The 25,378-nt window shown below is 43.8% G+C and overlaps 1 protein-coding gene across 1 annotated transcript in view; it reads left to right on the top strand.

Annotated features, from left to right (window-relative positions):
* Positions 1-863: 863 nt before the first annotated feature.
* The window catches only part of LOC120528899 (zinc finger protein 184-like), a 40,285-nt gene continuing 15,770 nt past the window's right edge, over positions 864-25,378 (top strand). The window contains exons 1-3 of the mRNA XM_039752975.1: positions 864-2,298; positions 4,154-4,712; positions 19,037-20,091. Coding sequence (XP_039608909.1) covers positions 4,313-4,712; positions 19,037-20,091 — 1,455 coding nt within the window. The 5' untranslated portion in view covers positions 864-2,298; positions 4,154-4,312. The remainder of the gene's footprint in view (positions 2,299-4,153; positions 4,713-19,036; positions 20,092-25,378) is intronic.

Raw genomic sequence — 25,378 nt, 5'->3', positions numbered from 1 at the left:
TGGCACCTACCTTTTCCATTCTCTTTGTTACATATTGCACGACCATATCAGGCTCACTCTTGATATCCGGAGGAACATTGTGTCTTATGAATTGAATGACTGGGACAGGTTCAAGGTGTGGACTGATGACGGTACAGGAGATAATTAGACTACACAGGAGCACTAGAAGAGTGAAATGCTTAAGCCCTTCACCTATGGATCTGCATGTGAGTTGATGGCTGCCGCTGAATTGTTCGGTTGTCGCTTTCAAGTGTACTGAAATGGCCAAATATTTTACACCTTTGGACAACCGCCAATGCCTCTTAAACATCTTAGACTCACAGGTGACGATTTCAGTAGTGGACACTTTGATGTTTATGAATGTTTAAACTCTCAAAAGCTGGATGTGATTTAATCGATGAAACCGGTTGTATACTTACAACGCTTGACAGATGCTGAATGTCTCTTCAACACAAGTCCTACAAATACTGTCGTCATTGAAACAAACCATGAAACTCAAACCGATTATGACAGCAGCAATCCAAGCTGTGAGATTTGAGACAAGATTACTGTTCACATGGCCGACTGTACGTTGCATGCTCAAGAGTAAGCTCAGCACACAGCTTGGTCATATTACAACCGGAGGGCCGAACTCACAATGTGGTATACAAAGAGATCCTTAACAAATAATTATTGGCATATTTTCCCTCAGTTTAAAAAGGTAATATTTTCTTCTTAATAAAAATTTTAATGCAGTACTTTGCCGCTGCGAAGCGCGGGTATTTTGCTAGTATATATATATATACACACAAAAACTGGTCACTAATGAAGAAGATGGTTAGAATGAAAACGTGCAGCCGCTGTGACCCTCCAGGCCTGGAGTTCGACACCCGTGCTCTAGAGCTAAAACAGCAGGACGGAAAAATCCCAAATACAATACGTCCACCTATTATGAGATGACGACGTGCCGATTAGTTTTTGAGCCAAATCGTGCAATAGGATGAGGCCCTCCAGAGGAACCCTCAAATACCGGAATTCTGCAATGAGATCTGAATTCTTCTCGTTAATTGCTATCGTAATGACCTATTTTATGATCAGAAAAGTCAGTGCAGTTAATTACTGAAACGTTATAGAATAGTTTGGGAAACTTGGTTCCTATTTTTATTTTTTTGTGACCCTACCAGTGAATGTGCACAAGAATACTCGCACAGCCATTGAGAAGCTCCTGTGTCCAGTGTTCCCTGTTTAGGGTTTTAGCTATGTGTGTCCCTCATGTTCTGGTTATCCTGGGCACCCACTCAATTGCCCATATGGTTATTCTGGCCTATCCTGGCAGCATCAAGAAGAAGGCAAGGACCATCCCTGGACAGGGTGAGAAGTCCATGACAGATGATACTGAATTCATTTAGAGCTTGACCTGCAGGCATTTCAAAAGTTGGGCTGGACCGGAGTATTCCAGAGCAGTACTGAGCAGACACAGGTGGGATGTGCAGAGTCGGCATTGAGTGGCTGTTCAAGCCAAGAATGCAGGAGCCATTAAACATTTAAGAGGAAGTCCACCCCTCCATTCAGTAGATTGTCATGCAACCTTGCCACTCTAAAGTCCTGATATTTCAACTTGTGGATGCTCAGTTTTTTTTTTCCAAATGAAATAAGATCCCTTAACTTCCTCCCATGTCATACATGGAGAAATGTTTGAGTTTCTAAAAGAGCCACTGAGTCACGCCAACATCTTAAAGACTTAAGCGAAGGTGCTAGGGAAAGAGAAGAGGTGTGAGGTGTTTGTGCTAAATTGGGCAGAAGTGACGCAAAGAAGATCCGTTAATATGGCGGATGTTCACACAGTAAGGTCGGCCACAGTCCTGTAGGTACAAAAACATTAGGGTTATCTTTTTTGTTGAAAGGAGAGTCAATTATTATGCAGGCTGAGAGGGGTTCCCAAACTTCAACTTTCTCTATGAAAGCCAATTAATTCATTTCAGGGTTAACAGTGGACACAGGCAGGAACCAACCTGTAAGGGATGCCAGTCTATCACAGGGTGCTCTCGGGTCATCACCGGTCAGTTTAGAGCCTCCATTGAGCTGGACACACGTGTGTTTGGGATGTAGGAGATAAAACTGGAGGAGTGAACGGAAAACTTCAAACTGTGAGTGCACAGCACAAAATTAGAGATGGACCATCTGAGAAATGAAAGTAAAGTGTGACTAGGATCCACCTGTTGGAATGGATTTTGACCGAGTGTGCGAGAAAATCTGAGACCACAAGCGACCAGGCCAATATGAGAAACGGGCCTTCTGAAGATGTGAGCTGATGAAAGTGTAAGTGGGATAACCATGAGGGAAAGTTAAATGGATTTTATGCAAGTACTCCATGGTGGTGTGGGAATGTCAGTTGCAGCCGGTGGGCATTACAATACAATACCATTTATTTTTATATGGCCCAAAATCACACAAGAAGTGCCACAATGGGCTTTAACAGGCCCTGCCTCTTGACAGCCCCCCAGCCTTGACTCTCTAAGAAGACAAGAAAAAACCTTGTAGGAAAAAAAAAAAATGGAAGAAACCTCCGGAAAGGCAGTTCAAAGAGAGACCCCTTTCCAGGTAGGTTGAGCATGCAGCGGTTGTCAAAAAGAAAAGGGGGTCAATACAATACACAGAACAGAACAAATCCTCAATACAGTATGAAAATAAAAATATTACAAGTATGGAGTAGAATTTAACAGTAGATGATATCACAGAATAGGATTTGGATTTGTTTAGAGTCCTGGAGACGTCAGCCATCAAGCTGCCTCCCCCTACTGGCCATTCCACAGCCGAGACAGCCATTCCAATAAAACATTTCCTGTGATCCTCCATCAGGGATGATGCCACATTTGAGTACCGAGAAGAGAAACAGAATAGATGAGGGTTAGTATCAAACTCTAACTATCATGTTACTTATGTTTTAGTACTAATGACTGGCAACAGAGATGCAGTCTGTACAGTTAATCAGCAGCTCTAGTCAGGGTGTGCTAAACTGAAGTAGTGAGATTTGAAAGGCTGAGACTAAAGGGGCATCTCTTATAGTAGCAGGCAGACCACTCCACAGTTTGAGGAGATCATTCCTCCCCCACACTGTGCGACTCTTCACTTCCACCCGGAGGGGTAAACCTTAACATTATACAAAGTTATTGTCTGTTATACCTTCATTGTTATCACTCTTTAATTTAATATTGTTCTTTATCAGTATGCTGCTGCTGGAGTATGTGAATTTCCCCTTGGGATTAATAAAGTATCGATCGATCGTGCACTCCGGTTTGTAAGTCATGATAAGTTCAGACAAGTAAGCCAGGCCTCGACCATTAAAAGCTTTATATGTTAAAAGAAGGATTAGAAAATCTGCCCTAAATTTAACCGGAGTAAACACTGGACTGCCATTGATCCACAAAAGTAATTTAGGGGCTTTGCCCTGTGGGCATTGAACTCGTCTCCATGCCAGGAAGATGTTGAGTTAGGACTGGGGGAGGTAAGCTGGAGTGTGGAGGTTAACAGGCTGAAATAAGAGAGATACAGACAAATGAAGAGGAGCGTGAAGAAGAGTACTTTTAAATATGGAGCAGTGGGCAGGTGGTAGAGTCACCTCTCCTAATAGGAGGGGATCATCCTGGCAGGCCCACCAAGGCTGTAGGTTGGTTTGCTAATGTTTATAATGGCAGTGAAAAGTGACTCAATACTTCTTTTTGCTGAACGTGTATTTCTGTTAGTTTCACTGTAATTGAGGTTTTTGAATATCAATACATCACAGGCCAAGTTTCTTCAAAATGGTGGCAAATAACTTTAGGTCGAATTCAGCTTTGGATCTTTCACTGTTGTATTTGGTCAGCTTTAATATATAGATTGCCAATATAAAACAATTCAATGTAAATACTGCAAGACCCCCAAACACCCCATCCCACAATCCCGTGTTCTTGACTTTGTCCTGGTCAGCAAGACTTTGTTTGCATTGCAAGTAGGCTTTGACTCCAAATCTGCAGAGATGTTCTCAGGGTAACATTGAAGGAGGTCGCAGAATTTCAAATCTCTTTTAAAAATTTAGTCGGTAGTTTTTTTTAAGTGTTTAATGAACCCTGAAATCTGCTCAGGTTATTTTTTGATGACCGTGTTTGATGTCTTTCTATCATTTTTATTTTGACAGATAAAAAAAGAGGGCCTCCTTCCCAGTTCCCCTGGCCTTGCAGCGAGTTGTTTAATGGCCTCCAGGACTGGGCTGTCCATGTGAAAGGAGGAATCTTAGAAGAGAAGAGCAGACACTTGGGGCGGGGGGGCAGAGAGAGAAGAGTTTTACACGGTAGCAATGGCCTCAACCAGCGAGGACGGCGTGGATGAAAAAGTGGCACACATTAAACAAGAGGACTGTGAGTGGGGTGCACCCGGGGATTTGTGTGTGAAGTCAGAAGACTGTGAAAGAAGAATTTCAGTTTTGAAAGAGGAGGAGTCTGAGGGGGAACTCGTTCGGGTTAAAGTGGAGGACTTGGAAGGTTTGTCAGTTAGCCTTGAACTTCCAAAACAGGAACCCCTCAATGTTTTCAAGCAAGATTTTGGTGACGAGTCTTACTCTAGTGTACACATCTCGTTCACTAATATGGGACAACTGGCTACCCAGCAGAATCCTCTGGAACTGAAATCCGAGTTTGAGGGAAATAAAGAAGAAGAAGAAGAGGATGAGCAGCAGTCAACCAGAAGTGTAGGAACAAGTAAGTACTGTGATTAAAAGAGCTGCTGTGCTAACCACTTTACCACTGTGCCTTACTGATGTGAGGGGAGATACTTATAGTTTAATTTAAAAAAGGCTTCTAATGCGTTAAATTTTATAAAATAAATCTCAACGAAGAAGGAAATCCCAAATTCATGTTTCAGATTGATCAGCTGTTCACACAGCTACCCCGTGTTACCCTGTCACAGTGGAGGGGAATAGCAAAAGAATAAGGGTACACTCACAACTAGGCCCGTTTGTTCCGTACCGTGCCCAACCGCAGTTGCCCCCCACCCCTCCCTCCTCTCTCAACAGTAGATAATATCCCATAATAGGATTTGGATTTGTTTAGCGTCCTGGAGACCTCGACCATCAAGCTGCCTCCCCTTATTGGCCATTCCACAGCCGAGACAGCCAATCCAATGAAAGGACCCCTCTTTCTAACATTTTCTGTGATCCTCCATCAGGGATGACTTTACCATAAGCAGGCAAAACAACTTGGCAGGTGGTCCGTGGCACCAAGTGCCACATTTGAGTACCGAGAAGAGAAACAGAATAGGTGAGGGTTAGTAACAAATTCTAACTATCCTGTTACTTATGTTTTAGTGCTAATGACTGACAACAGAGCTGAAATATGTACAGTAAATCAGCAGCTCTAGTCAGGGTGTGATAAACTAAAGTCATGAGATTTGAAAGCTGAGACCGAAGGGGCATCTCTTATAGTAGCAGGCAGACCACTCCACAGTTTAGGGACCCTGTAACTAAAAGCTCGACCTCCTCTCTCTGCTGGCCTGCACTCACACTGTGCTTCACGTTCTGGGCCCGGGCACACTTTCGTCATCGCCATGCAACTTTTTTGTAAAGGCAAAACAAGATCCAAACACCGAGTGACAGCATGCATGTCGAAGTGATTTTCCTTATTTTGTGGTAGTTTCAGAGTTGTGTAGGGCGGGATCACACTCTGTCCTCTTTGCGGAGTGTGCAGCCCCTTCTTTTGCTGTTAATCGTGCTGCACGTATGAGAAGATCAAATGATGTTCAGGGAGGAGTTTGCAGCTTTTCTTGCCAACCACAATTCACATTCATATGTAAGGTGGGAGTCTGTTTTTAGCTCAGATGGTATTGAATGAAGTGAGAATTGCATCGTCTGACTTGATGTTGTGTTTGTTTTCACATTTAGCGGTCACGCTGTTCCCGAATGCTACTGAACCGTGCTCGGGACCACCTCTTCCAAGGAGGCTAGGGCACGGCACAGTTGGCCCGGCATGGAGCGATCACACTAGTCAAACAGACTTACGTACAAATGCACCAATGTGCTCGGGCACAGAACAAATTGCCACTGTGAGTACACTCTCAGACCAAGCTCTGGGGCCAAGTCCATCGTCGATGATGAAAAGTTGGCAGTAGTGTCCTGTTAAAGATGAGGAGGATTGAAGGAAGAGGGAAAACTAGAATTAGTAAGAGCAGTAAAGATAACAAAAGGGGGCGACAGTGACCACTAGGCAATGGAGGGGCTTGAACTTGAGTTTGGCTGCATCCACATGAGCTCCACTTGTTAGATCCCTTTTCTTCATCTGGGGTCACAAGGCAGATGTTTGTTTAAGGTAGACATCAACCTGAGAATGGACGGTAGTCCACTGCGGGGCACACTGGGATACACATCCACAATGGTGACAAACACAGCAGACACGTTTGTGGGATAGGAGAGGCCAGGCAGGAGGTGAACAAGCAAAGTCCATTTACACAGGGGACAGTCCAGGGGTCATTCGATGAAGCATGCTTAGTGGGTACACTTCTCTTAAATTGACGCACTAGGTACAAATATAGAAGCATTCAGTTTGTGACGTCAGCAGGAAGTATTGTAGTGGGCAGAAAAGAACCCCCCGCACCCCCCTTCCATCCCTACCGAGGTGATAAAAAGTAGCACCGTGTTGGAAGAAGCCTGTCGCTAAAAGTGCCCCAAGAGAGCGCCTCCTAGAGGAGATGAAGGGCATTTTCCATGATGGCATCCAATTTTGCCACCATTTTACTTTTTCGCTAGAGCTGGACTAGTTGAACTATTCCAGCAGCTTGCTGCACACACCAAAACACCTGAGAATCTCCTTAGGAAGTCCAGTCTGCTCTGGCTCTTCTTCTGCAGCGCCACTGTGTGGTCAGACTAGTCCAGTTTTCTGTTCACAAGGACCTCCAGGCACTTGTAGATCTGCACCACTTCCACGTCCACCCCCTGAATGGCGAGTGGTCTTGGAGGCTTCTTGGCACACCTAAAGTCCACCAGCGACTCTTTTTGTCTTGGTGATGTTGAGTTGCAAGTTGTCCCTGCGCCACAAGACAAAGTCCTCCCTGTACTCTGACTCTTCTCCATTATTAATGCCACCTATGATGGAATATTTCTGTAGATGGTAAGCACTGGGGTTGGGCTAGATGTCCACTGTCTAGAGGGTGAACAGGATGGATCTGTCTGGTGCTCCAATATAACACACCACCATTTCTGACACACACAGTCCCTCAGCATCGCAAACTGCTGTTTGCTGTTCATGTGAACCCCCAGGTTATGGAGGAATAAATCAGATAAAATTAAATAAATGTGCAAATAAATAAAAGTACTGTGAAATGTGAGCATAAATAAATAAATGTGTCATGAAATGAGAGCATAAATGAATGTGTCACGAAATATGTTTTTTTGTTGCTTATTTATTTCATTTTGTCCGTAACATTCCTGCAAACCGTCATGAAATCGACTTGAAATAAAACTGTCACTTTCACTCGTCAAAGTTGAGAGGGTGGGCTCTAACACGCCCTCTAGTTACTGATTGGTGAATCGATAGCACAAGAGTTAATTAGAAAAATGCTTACTACTGCTGATGAAATGGAGTCTGCCGGAGATATTACGTAATTCAGAGAGAGAATTGAAGATTTATCGGAAGAAGGCTTAAATGTACAACCGATTACAGATCTACAGTATATGGTGTATCGGAGAAGGCGAATGAGCCAGTTTGATATACGGCTGTATTAGAAACTTTAGGTACTTTGACATGGAATGCCCAAAGCAGCGCCAACTAATATTTTGAACGGAGTATTTGACCCTTGTTTTACGAGTATTAAGTCAGCTGCATATTCGCAGCTACTTCTTCAGACACCTCTACAGCTCTGATCAGTCTGAACATTGTAACAACATTGTAATGTCTTCCGATAAATCTTCAATTCTCTCTCTGAAATACATAATATCTTCGGGAGAATCCATTTCATCGGCAGTAGTAAGCATTTTTCTAATTAATTCTTGTGCTATCGATTCACCAATCAGTAACTAGAGGGCGTGTTAGAGCCCACCCTCTCAACTTTGATGAGTGAAAGTGAGTTTTATTTCAAGTCGTATTTCATGATGGTTTGGAGGAATGTTACGGACAAAATGAAATAAATAAATAAGCAACGAAAAACATATATTTCGTGACACATTTATTTATGCTTTCGTTTCATGACATATTTATTTATTTATGCTCACATTTCACAGTACTTTTATTTATTTATTTAATTTCATCCAAAATATTCCTCCATACCAGGTATGTCTAGATGTGCTGCACTTCCATGTCCTCCTCCTCAATGGTGACTGGTCTCAGAGGCTCCTTGGCATATTGGAAGTCCAGCAGCAGCTCTTTTGTCTTGCTAATGCTGAGCTGCACGTTGTTCCTCCTACACCTCAAGGCAAAGTCCTCCACAAGCTTCCTGTACTTCAACTCATCTCCGTTTATTAATGCAGCCTATGATGGAGGAGTAATCTGAACATTTCCAGCAGATGGGAAGCGCTGGTATTGTGTTGGAAGTCTGTTATGTAGATGGTGAACAGGAAGGGAGACAGGACAATTCTCTGAGGTACTCCAGTGTTTCACCCCACCATTTCTAACACACACAGTGCCTCAGCCTCATAAACTGAAAATCTTTTGGACGGGTGGTCCATGATTGAAGAGATTGATGGGATCACCAAGATTGAAAGCCTTGAGGGTGAACATGGAGACAGGAAAGTTCAACCTGAGGTGCTGTAGTATTACACATCACCTTTTGTGACACACACACAGTCCCTCAGCCTCATAAACTGAAAATCTTTTGGACGGGTGGTCCATGATCCTGTAGATTGTGGGATCACCAAGATTGAAAGCCTTGAGGGTGAACATGGAGACGGGACAGTTCAACCTGAGGTGCTGTAGTATTACACATCACCATTTGTGACACACACACAGTCCCTCCGCCTCATAAACTGAAAATCTTTAGACAGGTGGTCCAGGAGATTGATGGGATGACCAAGATTGAAAGCCTTGAGGGTGAACATGGAGACATGACATTTCTCTGAGGTGCTCCAATGTCACATACACCACCATTTCTGACACATACAGTCTGTCATCTTCACAAACTGCTGTTGGGTTTGTTCAGGTAGACCATAATCCAGGAGATTGCGAGGGTACCGACATTCAAAGCCTTGAAATTTTTCCCCAGTCGATGAGTCAGAATGGTGTTGAAAGCACTGGAAAAATCAAAGAACAGGAGTTTGACTGTGGTGCCTGCTTGGTCCATGCATGTCGAGGAGATCATCCTCCACATCTGTATATGCCTAAAAAGGCAAACTGCAGATGATACAGATGTCCTGAACCCAGGTGTCATAGCTGTTTAAGGACCAGCCTCATGATGTATGAAGTAAGAACAACTGGCCTGAAGTCATTGGGATTACTAGTATGTCCTTTCCTTGGCACTTAGACCACACAGGATGTTTTCCACAGCTGAAGAACCTTCTGTAAAGTTCAGGGAAAGGGAGAACAGGTGCTGAAGGACCCCACAGAGCTGGCTGAATCAATCTGACCCTGAAGCCTTGTTTATGCCCAGTTTTCCCAGCTCTCTCCTCACTTGATCAGCAGAGACACACAGTCCAGGGAGTGGAGGGGAGCTAGAGACATGTCTGATGTCATTGTAGGGAAAAGTTGTGCAGGGTGCAGATGGCAGTTGGGATTCCAGAACCTACTCGGCTCTCTCACAGAGGGTGGCAGTGTTGGGTGAGGGCTGACCTGACAAGAATGAGTCAAACCTGTTGAAGATGTGCTTCAGCTCATTAGCTCTCTTCTTCCCTTCCTCTGCACGTTTAACAGCCTGCTTGTTGCTAATGACAGTCTTCATCCCGTTCCACACTTCCTTCGTGTTTTGTTGTAACTTGTGCTGACGTTTGTCTCTTTAGTGGGCTTTCCCCTCATGGCAAACTCCCCTCTTCACTTCTGACTGCACCCACTCGGTTTCATCCTTATCTCCAGACCTGTAGGCTGTCATCTTCATATTCAGAAGGGCTTTCAAGCCTTTTGGGATCCACGGCTTATTGTTGGAGAAAACGGCATACTGTCTTTATGTGACCTGCTTGTGACCACACAAAACTCGATGTAGTCTGTGACACGGTGCCCGAGTCGCTCAGTGACTTCACCGTGCGACTCACAAAGCATATCCCAGTCAGTGTTCTCAAACACATCCTTTAGAGCACGGGTGTCAAACTCCGGTCCTGGAGGGCCGCAGTGGCTGCAGGTTTTTCATTCTAACCATCTTCTTCATTAGTGACCAGTTTTTGCTGCTGATTCACGTCTTTTGCCTTTGTTTTAATTAACTTGTCTCAGGCCCCTTTGTTGTTTCTTTTTCGTTAATTAGCAGCCATGTTTGCCCTGAGGATGTTTAGAGAAGGCCAGAAGGAGTTACATTGGTCTTTGTTGAACTTTCAGAAAGCATATGACAGGGCGTCTTGAGAGGAGCTGTGGTATTGTATGAGGAAGTCGTTGAGAGAAATACGTATGTTGTCAAGGATATGTATGAGGGAAGTGTGACCATGATGAGGTCTGCAGTAGGAGAGACGGATGCATTCAGGTTGGAGGTGGGATTACATCAGGGATCGGCTCTGAGCCCTTTCTTATTTGCAATGGTGACGGACAGGTGATTAGACAGAACAACAACAACATTTATTTATATAGCACATTTTCATACAAACAGTAGCTCAAAGTGCTTTACATAACAAAGAATAGATAAATAAAAGACACAATAAGAAAATAAAATAAGTCAACATTAATTAACATAGAATAAGAGTAAGGTCCAATGGCCAGGGTGGACAGAAAAAACAAAAAAACTCCAGACGGCTGGAGAAAGAAATAAAATCTGTAGGGATTCCAGACCATGAGACCACCCAGCCCCCTCTGGGCATTCTACCTCACATACAGTGGTGTGAAAAACTATTTGCCCCCTTCCTGATTTCTTATTCTTTTGCATGTTTGTCACACAAAATGTTTCTGATCATCAAACACATTTAACCATTAGTCAAATATAACACAAGTCAACACAAAATGCAGTTTTTAAATGATGGTTTTTATTATTTAGGGAGAAAAAAAATCCAAACCTACATGGCCCTGTGTGAAAAAGTAATTGCCCCCTTGTTCAAAAATCACCTAACTGTGGTGTATCACACCTGAGTTCAATTTCCGTAGCCACCCCCAGGCCTGATTACTGCCACACCTGTTTCAATCAAGAAATCCCTTCAATAGGAGCTGCCTGACACAGAGAAGTAGACCAAAAGCACCTCAAAAGCTAGACATCATGCCAAGATCCAAAGAAATTCAGGAACAAATGAGAACAGAAGTCATTGAGATCTATCAGTCTGGTAAAGGTTATAAAGCCATTTCTAAAGCTTTGGGACTCCAGCGAACCACAGTGAGAGCCATTATCCACAAATGGCAAAAACATGGAACAGTGGTGAACCTTCCCAGGAGTGGCCAGTCGGCCGACCAAAATTACCCCAAGAGCGCAGAGACGACCCATCCGAGAGGTCACAAAAGACCCCAGGACAATGTCTAAAGAACTGCAGGCCTCACTTGCCTCAACTAAGGTCAGTGTTCACGACTCCACCATAAGAAAGAGACTGGCCTGCAAAAACGGCCTGCATGGCAGATTTCCAAGACGCAAACCACTGTTAAGCAAAAGAACATTAGGGCTCGTCTCAATTTTGCTAAGAAACATCTCAATGATTGCCAAGACTTTTGGGAAAATACCTTGTGGACTGATGAGACAAAAGTTGAACTTTTTGGAAGGCAAATGTCCCGTTACATCTGGCGTAAAAGGAACACAGCATTTCAGAAAAAGAACATCATACCAACAGTAAAATATGGTGGTGGTAGTGTGATGGTCTGGGGTTGTTTTGCTGCTTCAGGACCTGGAAGGCTTGCTGTGATAGATGGAACCATGAATTCTACTGTCTACCAACAAATCCTGAAGGAGAATGTCCGGCCATCTCTTCGTCAACTCAAGCTGAAGCGATCTTGGGTGCTGCAACAGGACAATGACCCAAAACACACCAGCAAATCCACCTCTGAATGGCTGAAGAAAACCAAATGAAGACTTTGGAGTGGCCTAGTCAAAGTCCTGACCTGAATCCAATTGAGATGCTATGGCATGACCTTAAAAAGGCGCTTCATGCTAGAAAACCCTCAAATAAAGCTGAATTACAACAATTCTGCAAAGATGAGTGGGCCAAAATTCCTCCAGAGCGCTGGAAAAGACTCATTGCAAGTTATCGCAAACGCTTGATTGCAGTTATTGCTGCTAAGGGTGGCCCAACCAGTTATTAGGTTCAGGGGGCAATTACTTTTCACACAGGGCCATGTAGGTTTGGATTTTTTCTCCCTAAATAATAAAACCATCATTTAAAACTGCATTTTGTGTTTACTTGTGTTTTATTTGACTAATGGTTAAATGTGTTTGATGATCAGAAACATTTTGTGTGACAAACATGCAAAAGAATAAGAAATCAGGAAGGGGGCAAATAGTTTTTCACACCACTGTAAATGAAACAGTCCTCTTTGGATTTAGGGTTCTCACGGAAGGGCTTGATGAAGATGATGGTCACGTAGACTTCTGCCTTTTAATCCATCCATCATTGTTGGAGCATCATGAAGCTTTGAGTAGGTGGAGGTGGCGCAGGCCACCACCACAAAGAAAACAGAAAAAGAACAGAAAAAGAGAGTAGGGGTACAGCCACCATGACCCCTCGCTAAGCCATGAGCGCGGTGATTATTTATTTAAATAAATTACTGAAACGGCCTTTGCTGAGCGAGCTGTGGAGTCCCCGTTGACTGTGATGTTTGCTGATGACATTGTGATCTGTAGCGATAGTAGGGAGCTGTTTGAGGAGACCCTAGAGAGGTGGAGATATGAGAGGAGGGGAATGAAGGTCAGTAGGACCACCAAGACAGAATACATGTGTTTGAATGAGAGGGAGGTCAGTGAAATGGTGAGGATGAACAGAGTAGAGTTGGCGAAGGTGGAGGAGTTTAAATACTTGGGATCAACAGAACAGAGTAATGGGGATTGTGGAAGAGAAGGTGAAGAAGAGAGTGGAGTGTGTGGAGAAGAGTGTCCGGAGTGATTGGTGACAGACGGGTATCTGCAAGAGTTAAGAGGGAAGGTCTACAGGATGGTAGCGAGACCAGCTATGTTATATGGGCTTGTGATGATGTGGGTTCTGCTCCATGCTCCCATCGCTGTTCGGGAGCCCTTGAACCCAACACCGTCGATAGTTATAACCGAGATGAGCTAGACAGTTAGGACAAATCTCATATGGACCCTGGGGATATTTCCAAAAGTGCTTTTAATAAAACCAATCAAATAGTGGTCCAAACAAAGTCTATAGTGCAGTGCATCAGTTTTCAATAAATCATATAACAAGTGTCCAGTGGGGTAAAAACCATCAAATAAATCAATTAAAATCCAAAGTTAAAATAAAATGTAGAAGTTAATGCAATCTCTCTCTCTCTTTCCTCACTGCTTCCTGCTTTGTCCTGCAACCTTTTTGTTTTGCTCCCCATATCATCTCGGGCTTCTCTCTATATATACAGAGAGGACACAGCAGCTGCAGCACATTAGCCACAGGAACAATGATGGATGTGGGCAGTCCCTTACCTGTGTGCACTTAGGTGAGAAACGCCCGCACCGCAGATCGCCCTGCGGCTCGCTACAGCCACCACGACCCCTCGCAAAGCCGCGAGCGCGGTGATTATTTATTTAAATAAAACTACTGAGCTGAGCGAGCTGTGGACCCATAACACCACAGGGCTGGAGACAGAGGAGGAGGTGGCAGAGTTAAAGATGTTAAGATTTGCATTGGGTGTGACGAGGATGGACAGGATTAGAAATGAGGACATTAGAGGGGAGACAAAGTCAGAGAGGTGAGATTGCGTTGGTTTGGACATGTGCAGCGGAGAGATGCTGGGTATACTGGGAGAAGGACGCTAAGGATAGAGCTGCCAGGCAAGAGGAATAAGAGGAGGTTTATGGATGTGGTGAGAGAGGACATGCAGGTGATGGGTGTGACAGAGCAAGAAGTCGAGGACAAGAAGAGTTGGATGAAGATGATCTGCTGTGGTGACCCCTATAAGGGAGCAGCCAGAAGAAGAAGAAGCAGCAGCCGCCAAACAATACTGAGACTCAAAACGAGCCACCACATGACCAGCTCACCTGTGTCCATCACACCATATCTGAAAGTAAAGAAAGGCGAGGGTCTCAGTAAGGTTCATCTCTCAGGTCACCGAAACATTTTGTTGGTGCTCTTAGAAAGAAACAGAAAATCAACAGTCTTGAAAATGTCTGCTGTGGCAGAATGCGAGCAGCAACAGGCCGTGGAATTGAACGATGGGTTTAATTAACAGCAAGATTTGGCTCCTCCTTAAGAAACTGGTTGGAGTTTGAAGCCCCAGTTTAGCTGGTCATCTGCGGGCTCGTGTCACATCTCATTTCTGTTCAAGAAAGGAATCAATTCAGAAGACTGAACCCTTAATTACGCAGGGCTATTACAATGAAGGGAAAATGAATTTAATTAGCTCCGCCACTCTACTGTTCACGGTTAGAGCAATCGCGCAGGGCCGGGCCGGGCCGGGGTCAGGTCAGTGGCCAAGTTCTAATGTTCCCTGTGTCACCCATCGGGTGCGTGGCACCGGTCAGCTTGGTGTTGTTTCTGTGGTGATGTGAATCTGCGGTTGCCTTGGCGATGGACAAGCAAGCTTCCACAGTCTCGCTTCTGCAAGTCGTTCCGTTGGGGAGGGTCTCAAAAGGATTCAGAAGTCTCGCATCTTCAAGCACATTCATATTTGTAAGTGATTAATTCCTAATTAAAAAAAAAAAAAAACTTTTAATGATCGCTTGCCAATGCATATTGCATTATTTCACTTAGCATATTGAACAATTTTGTGTAACAGAAACAACATCTAAGGACCACCAAACCCCAACCCCCTGGGGTTCTGGTAATATTTGGGAATTCCCGTACATATGGCAAGCCAATATACCAAAAGCACTGATAGTTAAACATTAGAAAACAGCAACACCAAATTGTGGTACAGCTTCTGGGCACAATCAGCCCTGTGAGGGCCCAGGTTGTGTTTCACTGCGCGATTCACACGCGTGGACCCCGCAGTCATCACTTACAGAGGAGAAGCCATTAATTAGATTTGAAATACGTGTAGAGAAGGCGTTCAGAGAGCAAAGGACGGACTGAAGGCAACTTCTAAATATCCATCCATCCATCCATCCATCTTCCAACCCGCTGAATCTGAACACAGGGTCACGGGGGTCTGCTGGAGCACAAGGGCACAAGGCAGGAACCGATCCCGGTCAGGGTGCCACCCCACCACAGGACACACACAAACACACCAAGCACACATTAGGGTCAATTCAGAATCACCAATCCATCTAACCTGCATGTCTTTGGACTGTGGGGGGAAACCCACGCAGACACGGGGAGAACATGCAAACTCCACGCAGGGAGGACCAGGGATGTGAACCCGGATCTCCTAACTGCGAGGCAGCCGCGCCACCGTGCCACCCTTACTTCTAAATATGGGATCATTTATTTAGGTCAAGTCAGGCACCACATGATGAAACAGCTCGGGATCCTGGTTGGCAACCCACCAGGCAGACATGTGGTCCAGGCGTTAGGTGGCCTGGTCCTCAACAGTGAGGGTCCTGCGAGCCGGATCACCCTCGGGTAATGCCTCCACATGGCCGTGGTGCCGTCACTGACGCGCCCTCACAATGCAGGTCATGTGACCTCCATGAGCAACACAAAGTCAGACCAGCGGGACCCAAGGATTCTCTGAAGAGACACAAGGGGTCCAGCGTTCATCTCAGGTCACTGCGTAGCGTCCATGTCCCACAACCGTATAGCAAGACAGGAAGCACCAAAACTCGAAAGACTTGGACCTTTGTCCCTTTACAGAGATCTCCCCTTTCCAACGACCTCATGATCACATCATCGATGGCGGTTAAATTAGAGGGTTTGTTTTTTATGTTATTCTGCGACCAACAATCAACTGTAAAAAATGGTAATTTTTTTTTTTTTTTTGTACCATTTTGTTTAGACGTTTTTTTTTTTTTTTAATTCTCATGATTGCTGCTATGCTTGTTTCCCTTCATCAGGATCACTTCATGTGTTTTTAGGGGCAAGTCTTCAGAGGTGGCAACCTTCAGGTAATGATGTGATGTGATGAAAGCCCACCTAGGTATTTACTTTCTTATTGGAGAAAGTGTAAGATGCTAAGGGTCACTGGTGCCCCATTAACCCCAACAGACAGATGCACTGGTCATGGGGTAAAAGCACCAAGAACTTATTTTAACTTCTTCTTTAAATAATGTCCTTCAAGCACCACAGCCACCACTAAACAGGCAAGAAAACACGAATCTCTCCTCCACACCTCCCAGCAAGCTCTGTTACACTCCTCCTGACTCCGGCTCACTTGCTGGGTCTCCAGCAGTCCTTTATTTAGTCCTTGACCCGGAAGTGCTTCTGTCCTTCCTACCACGTGACATGCTAGTGTGTCCGGGTCTCATTTAGAACTGGCTTTTTTCTTCAGCCCAGAAGTACTTCAGGGCTTTCATCCTTGTGTCTTGGGAGTACTTCCAGGCTATGGATGAGGCATGGCTCCTCCGGTCCTCTCACAGCCCCTCCAGGTGGCACCCACATTACCCAACAGGGCTGAGAAACCGAACTTTGTCCTAGGATGCCCTGTGGGAACCTGGGGCACTGTTACGCTATTTAGTGTTTTGGGGGAGGCAGTGTCGACGTGAAACTGCTTACCCCCATCCTTCCATTTCAGGGGCGTCCTATCTAGGCTATCTAAGTTTGGGAACCACTGCACCATATAATAGACTAGCAAAATACCCGCGCTTCACACCGGAGAAGTAGTGTGTTAAAGAAGTTATGAAAAAGAAAAGGAAACATTTTAAAAATAACGTAGCATGATTGTCAATGTAATAGTTTTGTGACTGTTATGAGTGTTGCTGTCATCAAGGATTTGATTATCATTATTTTTTTCAGTCGGGTTCGTATTTGGAGGATGAGTTGTGTTCAAGTTATATTCCGTGTTTGTCAACCGTTGTAAAGATACCAGGTTTCATTCATCGAAGTGATCACCACCCAAATTGGTACTCTTGAATCTAAGATGTTTAACAGGCATTCCCGGTATTAAGTTGTGGATTTGCCTGCGAATATTTAGCGGCAGCGTGTCTATGAACTCAATTTAAAGTTAAGCTTTACACCTTGCTTTCCTATTGATATGTCTACAGAGGCTTGTTCAGCGTCAGAAGGTTGTTCCTTTCTTACTGCATCAATAAGCAGCTCGTCTTCCTCTTTATCTGAGACATCACACACTGCATGCACGGCTTTACCTTTCCCACTCCTGTAAACTTTAGCGAAGTGGTTCACATTTTTTCCCCTGTCTTTCCTTTAGCTGGACTTTTTCCACCGTGTGCTTTGTTTCCTCAGTAGCTGCACTTATGAATATGCTTGTATGCGTCACACGTTTCATATTTTGCTGCCTTCTCAATTGCGTAATGCGTTTTTTGCTCTTTGGAGCTTTTCCTTGTTCTCTGCGTACTGCGTTCATAGTCATTTCAGGTGAGCCGCTCGGAGTACATGCATCGAAGGTTCTCAGCTGTGCTTGTACTATCTCGTGCGATCTTGCGATGTCCACGGCTTTATTTAATGTTAGCTCAGACCTGGCAGTTAAAAGTTTCTCTCGCACTTTCGCTGAGTTTGTGCCAAACACCATTCTATCCCTGACCATCTCCTCTTTGTTTGCATAAGCACAGTCCTTCACCAGCAATTTTAACTCCGTTACAAAGTGATCAAAAGTCTCGTTTATACCCTGCGTCTTCTCACTAAACTTGTATCTCACAAAAAATGTATTCGTCTTAGGCATGACAAACGCCTCGTAGCGACAGCGTGTCTATTGGATTACTGGTGACGGACGGCCTTATATGGGCAGGCAGCCAACTACGTGAGAGGCGTGGTGATGGGGGGACGTAATATAGGCAGGCAGCAAGGTGATGGGGGACGCAACTCCGCCTCACACAGCGACCGAGCTGCAGGCTATGGCCGTATTATATGTACGTAAATAGGTTCTAGTTATGACCGGTACGCATAGAATTTCGAAATGAAACCCGCCTAACTTTTGTAAGGAAGCTGTAAGGAATGAGCCTGCCAAATTTCAGCCTTCTACCTACACGGGAATTAGTGATGAGTCAGTCAGTCGGTCAGTCGGTGCTTTCCCTTTTATTAGTATAGACAGATATGATAGGCACTATATAGATAGATTAGATTTATATTGTAGATCGATAGATAGATGTGAATGGCACTATATAATAGATAGATAGGTGGATGTGAAAGGCACTATATAATAGATAGATATGAAAGGCACCATTTGTAATAGATAGATAGAGTGGCAAATACAAAACACCTTTTCTTGGGTGCCACATGCTTGCCCTTATTCTTGTACCACAGTTTTTGCCATTTGTTTTGCTTTTGAACCTTTTCTGTTACTCATCACTTCTCCCAGTCTTTTCTCAAGTCACGTCATTTGGCTGACATAACAAGTGCATGTCGTCAGCCTCACATTTGCTGTCACAAGCTCTCAACTTGCAGATATCACACTCTCTTTTCCGTTTCTTATTGAGCCCTCATAGATGTTCTCAATGACTGGTTGTTGATGCTGCTTAAGTATCAAGAACGCACACATAATCATGGATTGCCTAAGCCTGTCTTGAGTTCACAATAAATACTTAGCATCCGCAGAACCAATTTGTGCTTCCATTTGAAAACAAGGCTTATTCCACTTATTCCCCTAAGACTTGACTTTCAAGAGTATGCTGCTTGGAATACCCCAGAAATGGAACTGAGGGATGGAGGAGAAACACCAACCAGTGTGCCATCTATCTCCTTTTAAGGTTTTATTTATTGTAAAACACTCAACTAAACTGCTTTGTATCATTGCAGATTTCCATGGGAATGTCAGCTTCTCCCCATCTTCATTTGCACAGACTTCTCTTCTGTGCAGACTGCAACAAAAGCAAGACAAAAAGAAGATGAAGAAGTCAGCAAGAGGATCGGAGAATTTAACAGCAGCTCCTTTACAGCATAGTTCTCTTCCTGCGACAGAAGCCATCAAAACTGACCAACAACAAGCGCAAAACACAGACCAGGAGGATTTGTTTGCCGGTCAAGAATGCAGACAAACTTATAAAAGCAAATCTGACTGTAAAAATAGCAAATCAGTTCATACAAAACCAAAGCCACATTGCTGTTCCGAATGTGGCAAACAATTCCCTGTCAGTAGCGCTCTTCAGAGGCACATGAGAATTCATACCGGAGAAAAACCTCACTCCTGCTCTGAATGTGGCAAACGACTTTCTGACAGATACAGTCTCCAAATACATACAAGAATCCACACAGGAGAAAAGCCATATGGTTGTACTGAATGTGGAAAAAAATTCATTCAAAGTAGCCGCCTTCAGAGCCATACAAGAATTCATACTGGAGACAAGCCATTTGCTTGTTCTGAATGTGGCAAAAAATTCCTCTATAACAGCAGTCTTCAGGCACACACAAGAATTCATACTGGAGAAAAACCTCATTGCTGCTCCGAATGTGGCAAACGATTTTCTGACAGTTACAGTCTCCAGAGACATACAAGAGTTCACACTGGAGAGAAACCCTATGGTTGTGCTGAATGTGGCAAACGATTCACCCAAAGTAGCACTCTTCAGAGCCACACAAGAATCCATACGGGAGAGAAGCCATTTGGCTGTTCCGAATGTGGAAAAAGATTCACAGACAGTAGGGCCCTTCGGCAGCATAAACAAATTCATACTGGAGAGAAGCCGTATTGCTGTTCTGTATGTGGCAAACGATTCACCAGCAGTCACCAGCTTCAGAGCCACACAAGAATTCATACTGGAGAGAAGCCATATTGCTGCTCTCAGTGTGGGAAACGATTCATCCAAAGTAGCAGTCTTAAGAAACACATAAAACTCCACACTGTTCTTCTGTTATGAATGCGGCAAATGATTGTCCTGTAACAGTAGCTTTCACTATCATTCAAAAATTCATTCAGAAGAAAAAAAAACTTATTGCTTTTCTAAATGTGGTAAAGGATTCTGATTTTTAAGTAATTTCCATGGGCTCTTAAGAATCCAAAGTGTACAGAAGCCTTATTTTTGTTCAAAGTGTGGTAAACGATTCTCAAAGAAAAATGAACTTCATAACCATAACATAAATCATGCTAACAAAATCACCTCGTGGCTGTTCTGACTGCGTGAAGTGTTTCTCAAAGAAAAAGGAGTCTTAATGACCACTTGACAATTCACACTGGGGGAGCCATGAAAGGAGTAAACTGAGGGTGAAGAATGAAGGAATGGAACTAAAATGTAACTCTCCTAACTGCCCGAGAGTTGATGAGTATCTTCGTGTAGTGGGCTGTGTTGTATATGTCTGATAACATAACTCAGTAAGGTGAAAAAATGTTTACAGTATGAAAAGAACCCAAAAAAAGTCTGGCTGCACGTCTCCAGGGATTAAAAAAAATAAATCCCCAGTGCCTGAAATAACACAGAGAAGGAAGCCAAGAGAACAGAACAGGCAGAGGTGAGAGGAAGACCTCCTATAGGGTGGAGTGTGTGACAACAGGAACGTATCAGTAGCACAACTGAGTGCATAAAAGAGGAAACCGATGTATGTGAAAATCATTTCAGAAATAATATGAACAGACGCACTCGGAAAGTGATTTTCACCCTGAAGTAGAAAGTCCCGAAAAGCAAGAATGATCACGTGAGCCTTGGTGGACTGTGTGCCAGTTACCCGATTCTAATTTTGGTGTATTCCCAAAATAAATATATATCATTAACCTCTACTATTACTATTTTGTTATTATTTTCATTATTGTGTGTATATATACATAGGGTGGTCCAGATCTAACTATGCAATTTTCATTAAGCTATAACTTATTAAGTTTATTACATAGAAAATCACCCGAAAAATCCCAGACCATTGAGAAGTGTGCGAGCTGACGACATGAAGAATCATCTTCGCGCCGAACTGGAATTGTCCCTGCATAAATCAGTCATCCAGATGATCTACTGTGTGTATATATATATATAAATATGTGTGTGTGTATATATATATATATATATATATAAATATATAAAATATGTGTGTGTATGTATATATATATATATATATATATATATATAAATATGTGTGTGTGTGTGTGTATATATATCTATACTAATAAAAGGCAAAGCCCTCACTGACTGACTCACTCACTCATCACTAATTCTCCAACTTCCTGTGTAGGTAGAAGGCTGAAATTTGTCAGGCTCATTCCTTACAGCTTACTTACAAAAGTTGGGCAGGTTTCATTTCGAAATTTTACGCGTAATGGTCGTAACGGTTGACAATGGTTGCCATGTTGAACTTTCTTATTTTTGGCCCCATCTTCACAAAATTTGGTAGGCGGCTTCCCTGTGCTAACCAAAACCGATGTACGTACTTATTTCAGTGGTATGATGCCACTGTCGGCCGCCATATTGAACTTTTCAACGGTTTTTGTTACTTATGGGCCCATCTTCAAGAAATTTGGTACACGTGTTCTCAACGCTAACTGAATCCTACTTATGTACATATATACGTCCATAGCCTGCAGCTCGGTGTCCCCCATCCCAACGCCTCCCACGTTGTTGGCTGCCTGCCTATATAAGGCCGTCCGTCGCTCCAGTCTCTACATTCCCTTTCTTGCTTCGCCACGGGATTCACGTCTCCCTGCTGATAACTACAGCCTTTTTAGTTAATCCACGGCTTCTCCGCTGTTTTATTGTTCATTTATTACGATAATAGTTATTGTGTAGGTATTTTAGACTTACTTTACATTGTTCAGGTACCCATTTCGTTCCAACCGTAACCCCATTAACATGTCTATTGTGGTGATCACCATCGATCACAGAACTGTCACTTACCGAGTGGTTTCCATGCCCAGAGATGGCACCTACCTTTTCCATTCTCTTTGTTACATATTGCACGGCCATATCAGGCTCACTCTTGATATCCAGAGGAACATTGTGTCTTATGTATTGAGTGACTGGGACAGGTTCAAGGTGTGGACTGATGACGGTACAGGAGATAATTAGACTACACAGGAGCACTAGAAGAGTGAAATGCTTAAGCCCTTCACCTATGGATCTGCATGTGAGTTGATGGCTGTCGGTGAATTGTTTGGTTGTCGCTTTCAAGTGTACCGAAATGGCCAAATATTTTAAACCTTTAGACAACCGCCAATGTCTCTTAAAGATCTTAGACTCACAGGTGACGATTTCAGTAGTGGACACTTTGATGTTTATGAATGTTTAAACTCTCAAAAGCTGGATGTAAAGTTATTGATAAAACTGGTTGTATACTTACAACGCTAGACAGATGCCGAATGTCTCTTCAACACAACAAGTCCTACAAATACTGTCGTAATTAAAACAAACCATGAAACTCAAACCGATTATGACAGCAGCAATCCAAGCTGTGAGATTTGAAACAAGATTACTGTTCACATGGCCAACTGTACGTTACATGCTCAAGAGTAAGCTCAGCGCACAGCTTGGTCATATTACAACCAGAGGGCCGAACTCACAATGTGGTATACAAAGAGATCCTTAACAAATAATTATTGGTATATTTTCACTCAGTTTGAAAAGGTTTCAGTTTCTTCTTAATAAAAATTTTAATGCAGTATTTCGCCGCTGTGAAGCGCGGGTATTTTATATATACTGTATGTGTGTGTGTCATTTTTTCATTTAATGTGAGAGTCCATTTTTGTGGAACCTTGTGCAGCTGCACCATTTGCAGTTTTGCACCATATGTTCCATGGCAAATCCAGCAATGGAAAATTCCTGTGCTGCCCAACTTGATGCCCTAAGCATGCGCTTATTTTGCTCGATGGTTAATCCAGCCCTGAATGCAGACAATACAGAGAAACATTTTGCCGGAATTAAGAATGGAATTCCTACTGGCTTCAGTCTCCCAATTCATGTTGTCTGTGCTTTACAGCCAGTGGGGCACAAACCAGAGAATGCCACCAGGTGGTGCTGTTGTGTTTAAAAAGTTACAGTATTTACAAAAACTTTGCTACGTCTCTTCAATTGTTTTTCTAATTTCCTATTGTATTCTAAATCTGGAGGTGGCAGAGTTAAAGATGCTAAGATTTGCTTTGGGTGTGACGAGGATGGACAGAATTAGAAATGAGGACATTAGAGGGTCGGCTCTGGTTTGACGGTTTGGAGACAAAGTGAGAGTGGCGTTGGTTTGGACATGTGCAGAGTAGAGGTGCTGGGTATATTGGGAGAAGGGTGCTAAGGATAGTGTGCGGTTGCCACAGCGTTGGACAAGCAGCCCTCCTGAGATGTGGCAATCATGCTTCTGTGTGCCGTCCTGTTGGGAAGGGTCCCAAAAGATTTCAGAAACCTCACACAATCCATCCATCCATTATCCAACCCTCTATATCCCAACCACAGGGTCACGCAATATACATATATATATATATATATATATATATATATATGTGTGTGTGTGTGTGTGTGTGTGTGTGTGTGTGTGTGTGTGTGTGTGTGTGTGTGTGTGTGTGTGTGTGTGTGTGTGTGTATGTGTGTGTGTGAGGGATGGCCTGACTGGGATTCCCTTGAGGTGGAAGTACAGGAGAAGACAGCTTACACAGGGCTTTATCTTCTCCAGGTTGCTAGATGGCAGTGAGCTCAGGCTTGGATCCCCACATGGGTGCCTACAAGGCATGCTGGGTATTATAGCCTCAGGGGACACGTTCCTGTGGAGGCCGCCAGGGTGAGATGCGTCTACTCTGTAGGACTCCAACCTCACCTGGAAGTGCTTGGGAGCTGCAGTGTCATATCACCGGAAGCACTTCCGGGAGTTGGATTAAAGGAGCTGGAGGAAGAGGGATGAAGCTTGCTTGGAGGAGTAGAGGAGGCAGTGGTGGAGCTTGTTGTGCTTGTGGCCAAAAAAAGAAAGAGTTTCCGCACAAATAAAGTCTTTTTGAGCTTTTAACTCGTGTCTCTGCCTGCTTGTGTTGGGTGTTTGGGGAGCTGGTGCGCATCCTGGTGGCCACAAAGTATATATCAGAATTTTATTTTTTCAGCATGTCGTGAATATTTAAAACACTCAAAGAACTCCGGGGAAAATATGCAAAACTCAATTTATGATATTAAATTATACAAAGAGACACCCCACCCAACTATTTTGGTGCAGCCTCCTATAATGCGTGAAGCACCTATTGCAATAGTCCATGTCTGTCTGTCTGTTGTTTGTCCTCATTAAACAGATTGAGCCATCATGGACCAGTTTTGTAGAGAAGTAGCATGCCTATTCTTTAGAGAAATTTGTCAAGACAGTTCAGTTTTTGCTCAAAAATCTCGAACAGGTGGCGCTGTAGGAAGCTGTAACATTTCCCATTGGAAAGCCTCAGTGAATTTGTGAACTCGTCCACCTTAAAAATGAAGAGACGTTCAGTGCGATTTCAACCAGGAATGAATGTACCGTTTCAGTTTTACCTTGGGAGCGGTCGCTTGAACCGAGAAGGTCCTCGCTGCGGGTCACGATTTGGGCCGGGGACGTAGCACAGTGGTGGTGTGGATAAAGTGCAGTCAGTCCAATGCCTTTATGTTAGTCGCAATGAAGTAGGTGCTCTCTTAACCTTTGGCCACAACCTCAACATTACAACACAAAAATGTGGAAATGTGTCTTTAAAAAGTGAATGCATTACCATCCAAGCCTTCACATACAAAAAACTGCACATCACAGCACCATAACTTACGTGAAATTAATTAAAATAGCAATACCCACAAAGTAGATCGATATAATGACACGTTAACAGCACATGTGTATTTCAATTGAAGACAGTGGAAAGAAACTCATTCATAATTGTGACTCGAAAAACTACTTACTTACTAACTTAATTGACGCCTGAGCAACTGCTGCTTTTAAATGGCTATTCTGGAGCTGACGCAGCATTTTATGAACCGAATACTTCGAGAAGAAAATGAAGAAATGCTTTGGGAGATCGACTAAAGCGGCAAGCAGGGTGGGGTGGGGCAGCTAACCCTGACCCGCCCACATCTGACTTTGAAAACGAGGGTTAATGTTGAAGGGTGGGCTGGAAATCCTAACCACGCCCTTGACTGTCCACGCCCCCTGAGCTTGGTCCCCGCCCCAACCCCACATTAGGCAGTGAAGGCTACTTGGTCCTGAGCTCAGTCTGATATTGGGATGAAGCACCAAATCATCGAATGG

This window comes from Polypterus senegalus, chromosome 4 (assembly GCF_016835505.1).
Source record: "Polypterus senegalus isolate Bchr_013 chromosome 4, ASM1683550v1, whole genome shotgun sequence".
In the NCBI taxonomy this organism is placed as follows: Eukaryota; Metazoa; Chordata; class Cladistia; order Polypteriformes; family Polypteridae; genus Polypterus; species Polypterus senegalus.
The sequence above is the reverse complement of the archived record's forward strand: the minus strand, read 5'-3'. Positions and strand labels throughout refer to the sequence as shown.